This window comes from Bombina bombina, chromosome 1, assembly GCF_027579735.1.
Source record: "Bombina bombina isolate aBomBom1 chromosome 1, aBomBom1.pri, whole genome shotgun sequence".
NCBI classification, from domain to species: domain Eukaryota; kingdom Metazoa; phylum Chordata; class Amphibia; order Anura; family Bombinatoridae; genus Bombina; species Bombina bombina.
In genome coordinates this window covers 1,443,269,566-1,443,275,892 of record NC_069499.1, presented here as the reverse complement: position 1 = coordinate 1,443,275,892, position 6,327 = coordinate 1,443,269,566, and the positions used below count along the sequence as shown (strand labels likewise).

General features: G+C 36.3%; 2 protein-coding genes across 2 annotated transcripts; both read right to left on the bottom strand.

Annotated features, from left to right (window-relative positions):
- Positions 1 to 652: 652 nt before the first annotated feature.
- Positions 653 to 2,113, bottom strand: LOC128666073 (vomeronasal type-2 receptor 26-like). Its single transcript, XM_053720459.1, has 2 exons — positions 2,096 to 2,113; positions 653 to 1,363 (listed from the first exon to the last, which is right to left on the bottom strand). The coding sequence occupies exons 1-2, from the start codon at positions 2,111 to 2,113 to the stop codon at positions 653 to 655; spliced, it is 729 nt and encodes a 242-aa protein (XP_053576434.1).
- Positions 2,114 to 4,473: 2,360 nt separating this feature from the next.
- LOC128666063 (vomeronasal type-2 receptor 26-like) lies at positions 4,474 to 5,379 on the bottom strand. Its single transcript, XM_053720447.1, has one exon. It carries the CDS (start codon positions 5,377 to 5,379, stop codon positions 4,474 to 4,476), a length of 906 nt encoding a protein of 301 aa, XP_053576422.1.
- Between the last annotated feature and the right edge of the window lie 948 nt (positions 5,380 to 6,327).

Here is a 6,327-nt window from a genome sequence, read left to right as displayed (position 1 = left end):
TAAACCCCTTCAGAGAGTGAGGGACCAGCAAATGGAGTACTCACCAAATATAAAACCAAGTCTGGACACTATCATATAGTATAAGGAAACAAGGTAGGAATTTAGAATCTGTGTTCACGTGTTTACAATGTAAACTACAATTCTGGGGGGGGGGGGGCAGGAACCGTTCAACATCCCTTAGAATATTTTGATGTCTTGTGGCACTTGATCATTGCGGCCTATCTCTATTTTGTATCTGTCTTTCTCTCAATATTTATCTCTCTCTCAATATCTCACGCTAGCTAGCTATATTTCTCTTTCTCTCTTTTTCTCTCTTTCTATACATTTTTCTAAATTTCATTCTTTCTCTCTCCCTCTCTATCTCAGCATTTCTCTCTCCCTCTCTATCTTACTCTATCTATATTTCTCATTCTCTCTATTTTATATCTGTCTTTCTCTCTCTCTCTTTCTCTCTTTCTCAATATTTATCTCTCTCACTCTTGCTCACTCTCTCTTTTTCTCTCTGACCTATGTCCCTCAATAACAATTTGTAACATTCTAATTCTTAAAGGCTCCTGAAACATATTTGGTATGTTTATTTATTGCAAGACTTTAAAAAGGTATTTTATTTGCAACTTGATGTCCATTCAATAAAAAAAAACATTATTCAGTTTTACTTAGATTGCTTCTTAACATTAATTTGTGCTCGGCTATTGAGCTGAGGCTTCAGTTTTATTATATAACATTTAGGTGCAAATATACATAACAAAACACCAGAAGTGGAGGCTAGAATGCTAAATATTTCTACAGCTATAACATATTTGCCTTTAGTACTAAGGTATGATGGGATAAAGGAGACCCAGACACTGCAGAACACTAACATGCTAAAGGTAATGTATTTCGACTCATTGAAGCTGTCCGGCAATTTTCGTGCTAAAAAGGCAATAATGAAGCAAAATAACGCTAATATTCCAATGTATGAAACCACCAGAAAGAATGCAATGATGTGACCTTCATTACACAGCAGGATTATTGACCCAGGTGAAGTCTTTATATCAATATCCACAAATGGTGGGTAACATGATAACCAAGTAAAACATATCACAAGTTCCCCCAAGGTGCAGACAAAAACCAGTGCAGTTGACATCTTAGATCCCATCAGTTTCTTTAATTTACTTCCAGGCTTTGTGGCATTAAAGGCAATTACAACTGTCATTGTTTTCCCAAGAATAGCAGAAATTGCAACAGTGGAAACAAATCCAAAGGTCGGTTGTCTCAGACGACACAATAGCTGCACGGGTTTTCCATTAAACAAAAATGTACAGACATAAGATAAAATAAGGGCCACAAGCAGGAGTACAGAGGAATATGTGTTATCCAAAAGCTAGACCCCTTCAGAGAGTGAGGGACTAGCAAATGGAGTACTCACCAAATATAAAACCAAGTCTGGACACTATCATAAAGTATAAGGAAAAAAGGTAGGAATTTAGAATCTGTGTTCACGTTTTTACAATGTAAACTACGATTCTGGGGGGGGGGGGGGGTGGCAGGAACCCGTTGGATAGGGTTACTTAATTTTTAGGTAAATAATCGTGGTAGCCAGCAGCTACGGGGTACTTAACATAGATGTATTCTAAAACTTCCTGGTGGTTTAAATCTTTATTATTTCAGTGTTAGTTTACTATTGTGGGGTACTTCGGTTTAGGGGTATTAGGATTAGCAGTTAGGCAGACAGCAGTTATATTCTAGGGATCCTATTACTATACATCGCCAAAATGGTCAGCGATGCTGGGTGTTATCTAAGCCAGCCTCACAGACCAATGGCGTGTACAGTAAATGCCCCTCAGCGATGCTGCTATGTCAGGATCTTGGAATATTCCAACAGGCTCGTTCAACATCCCTTAGAATATTTTGATGTCTTGTGGCACTTGATCATTGCGGCCTATCTCTATTTTGTATCTGTCTTTCTCTCAATATTTATCTCTCTCTCAATATCTCATGCTAGCTAGCTATATTCCTCTTTCTCTCTTTTTCTCTCTTTCTATACATTTTTCTACATTTCATTCTTTCTCTCTCCCTCTCTATCTCAGCATTTCTCTCTCCCTCTCTATCTTACTCTATCTATATTTCTCATTCTCTCTATTTTATATCTGTCTTTCTCTCTTTCTCAATATTTATCTCTCTCACTCTTGCTCACTCTCTCTTTTTCTCTCTTTTTCCCTTTCTCTATCAATATCACTATCTATCTCTCTCTCTACCTATCTTTATATTTCTATCTATTTCTTTGTATCTCTTGCTTGCTCTTTCTCAATGTCTCTATTTTGTTTTCTCTCCCCCTCTCTAAAAAAATAAAAATTTTCAAGTTGAAAATCAAAAATGTTCGCACAATCACTAACCAGACACATGTAAAAAAAAAAAAGTTTGAATATCGTGACCACGCTAACGTATTCCCACATAGACCTCAATAGAATGCGAAAAGTGGAAAAAGCCTAACACTCTTACTCTTACATTATCAAATTGATTACCACTGAAAAGAATAAAAGAACAGCTCAAGATGTTGCCTATTAATGGTTGAGATTGCCAGATAATACAACGTTGCCTGGGCAAGCATCCTCCTGGAACAATAAAATCTGTGTCAAGTTGTCTTTTCTTCAATTCTGCTATTGGAGATTTACAATTTGAAGATGCTGTAAAAGGTAAAAGTTTTAATAAATGTTGTAGATAGCTTTAAAAAACAATATATATTGTTTTCCTTTACTATATCTCCAAAGGATGGCTGTATGAAAAACATCCTCTATAGTTTGTTTTGACATTTCTGGTGAGTTATTTGGATAAAATAACAGTGAATGATCATTTTTTTAAACACAAATGAGTTGTCCTCATAAAATTCTTCCAAGCAGTAATGCTAGACAGACTGATGATCCTGGACGCATAGGGGAAATATTACTAATTGTGGTATACTTATTGGAGATAAGGATGACAGTTTTTAAGATTTGCCTATAAACCAGCATGCACTTCAAAGTAATAATTATTTGTCTGTTAATGTAATAAATTAGATGGGAAAGAGGAAAGCCACTAAGTAGTTTATTGCATTAGTCAAGTTGGGAAATTACAAGGGAGTGGATTATTTGCTTTGTGCTCTCAGCGCTTAGAAATGGGCAAATATTGGAAATAATACGTAGGGGGATGTGGCAGAATGAAGAAAGGGAATGAATGTGGGGGGTGAAGGAAAATTTGAGTTACGTTTAACTCCAAGGCAGTGGACTTGGACTGATTGGGAGATGGTGATGCCTCTGCCAGTGATAGAAAAATCAGTAGTTGGGTAGAGCTAGAGGCAGAGTTAAAAAGAGCTCTGCCTTGAACATGTTAAAGTTTAGGCGATGAGAGGCCACCCAGGAAGAAATGCCAGGTAAGCAGCCGCTGATGTGAGAAAGGACAGAGGGAGAGAGCAGGGGTGAAGGAAGAGGTACCGGGTATTGGATTAAAGAGCCCAGGAAGACCACTATCACTTGTGGTTATTTGGAAATCTAAAGGAGCCAAAACGAAAATATCCGGTGTAAGAATCTAATTACACCATTTTGTCAACTGTTTTACTGCCTGTAAAGAGACCTTTCCTGTCTCTTTGGGCCTCTAGACATCACCAGCTCTGGAAGCATTTATTCCTGAACTTTAACTTTGAAGACTCGTTATAGAGTACTTGGCTCTTTTAAGAGACATTTTATGTATGCATATCTTTTACCAAGCATTCTTCATGAAATGTTACTTCTATGTTATTAACCATCTATTTTATTAAATTTCTGTTTTATTTAATCAAATCTTTGAATGTTTTGTATTTGTTTTGATTTTTTAATAATTAAAATTGTCTTGATAAAATTTTTAGCATATGCATTTACATTTATAATTTATTTGTGATACTGCAATTTTTAAGTTTATTAAAGGGATACTGGCTAGCAGGTTCATGGTCAGGGGAATTTTGTAAACCTATTTGTGTACCAGTGCTTCATTTTCATTGTTAAAATAGCTGTTTGTTTTTTTTATCTCTTCTCTGGATCAATTATAAAGGGAGCACTGTATCTCAAAATTGCGCTAGACCCTAACCTTTTGTTTTGCTTCCCAAACACTGGCTCTCCCCCCTCCAATCTATTATGAATGCTTCAGCAAGACTCATCCACCTAAGTCGTCAAACCACATCAGCTGCTCCGCTCTGCCAATCTCTACACTGGCTATCCATACAATTTAGAATGCAATTTAAAGTATTAACTCTAACCAATAAAGCACTCAACAACCTCGCTCCCAACTATATTTCCTCTCTCATATCCAAATACTCTGTCTTCTTCGATAAACCTCTGACCTATGTCCCTCAATAACAATTTGTAACATTCTAATTCTTAAAGGCTCCTGAAATTATTTGGTATGTTTATTTATTGCAAGACTTTAAAAAGGTATTTTATTTGCAACTTGATGTCCATTCAATAAAAAAAACATTATTCAGTTTTACTTAGATTGCTTCTTAACATTAATTTGTGCTCGGCTATTGAGCTGAGGCTTCAGTATTATAATATAACATTTAGGTGCAAATATACATAACAAAACACCAGAAGTGGAGGCTAGAATGCTAAATATTTCTACAGCTATAACATATTTGCCTTTAGTACTAAGGTATGATGGGATAAAGGAGAGCCAGACACTGCAGAACACTAACATGCTAAAGGTAATGTATTTCGACTCATTGAAGCTGTCCGGCAATTTTCGTGCTAAAAAGGCAATAATGAAGCTAAATAACGCTAATATTCCAACGTACGAAACCACCAGAAAGAATGCAATGACGTGACCTTCATTACACAGCAGGATTATTGACCCAGGTGAAGTCTTTATATCAATATCCACAAATGGTGGGTAACATGATAACCAAATAAAACATATCACAAGTTCCCCCAAGGAGCAGACAAAAACCAGTGCAGTTGACATCTTAGATCCCATCAGTTTCTTTAATTTACTTCCAGGCTTTGTGGCATTAAAGGCAATTACAACTGTCATTGTTTTCCCAAGAATAGCAGAAATTGCAACAGTGGAAACAAATCCAAAGGTCGGTTGTCTCAGACGACACAATAGCTGCACAGGTTTTCCAATAAACAAAAATGTACAGACATAAGATAAAATAAGGGCCACAAGCAGGATGTAGGTGAGGTTACGATTATTAACTCTAACTATGGGAGTGTCCCTGTGTTTAATAAAAATCCACAAAACTGCAATTGTGATCAGAAGAAAAAGGGAAGCAAAGCACGCTAAACTCATGCCCAATGTATCTTCATAGGATAGAAAGTCTATAGTGCGTCTGATGCATTCATTTCTAGCGGGATTAGACCAGTGATCTTCAGGGCACTTCTCACAGTTCTCCATACCTGCAAGTAATTGCCATTATTTTATTATCAGTCTAAAGAACATTGTCTCAAGTAAAAAACAAACTAAGTAAATGAAAATATTGCACAATCCAAACAATACAATACATATCAAAGAAATAATAACAATTATGAGGGAAAAAAATAAATATCTGTGGGTCTATCACTATCTATCAGTTGAGGCTTTTTCAGCTCTTTTTTCAGAAAAAAAGGCCATGTTTCTATTTGACATGATCACAATAGCGTGTTTTGTCCTATTTCCTAAATCTAAGTTTGCATGTTCAGCTCCTTGATAAAAGCTGTATTTTTACTATTGGGCTGGAATCTTCTTGATGATCACAATTCCTTTTCAAGAGACTTTTCAACACCTTTTTGAAACCAATGTTGGCTTTTCAAGTTTAACACTTTAAGGCACTTGATAAAGCCCCAAAATTGTATTTCAAGACTAGTTAGAATGATTATATTGTGATGCACATGTGCAAGACACTCCAAAATGGCCAAAGAAGACATTTTAGAGGTGTATTACCATACATGGTATTGATTCATTAAAGATCTATTCATCACTATTGTACAATACTTCACAAAAGTGTGCATGAGTGAAATATTTGGTCCGGCCAAATGTTTTGTACCGAATATTCAACAAACTTTTTGAATATTCGGCTACTGTGCAATTTTGTATTTGTGTGATCTAAAAACAATATGAAGACTAACGGCTAGATTATGAGTTTTTCGTTAGAGGCTATGCAGTGCTAACAAGCAGTTTATTCTCACTGCTCACTTACATACAGCGCTGGTATTACAGGTTTTTACAAACCCGGCATTAAAAGACAAAAAGTGAGCGTAGAGCAAAATTTTGCTCCACACACACAAGTCAGCGGTGAGCTGGTTGTACGTGCTCGTGCACGATTTCCCAATAGGGATCAATGGGGAGAGCTGGCTGAGAAAAAGT

What these genes read in the sequence shown, in the direction of transcription:
- LOC128666063 (XM_053720447.1), bottom strand. Translation starts at nt 5,379, where the DNA reads ATGGAGAACTGTGAGAAGTGCCCTGAAGATCACTGGTCTAATCCCGCT.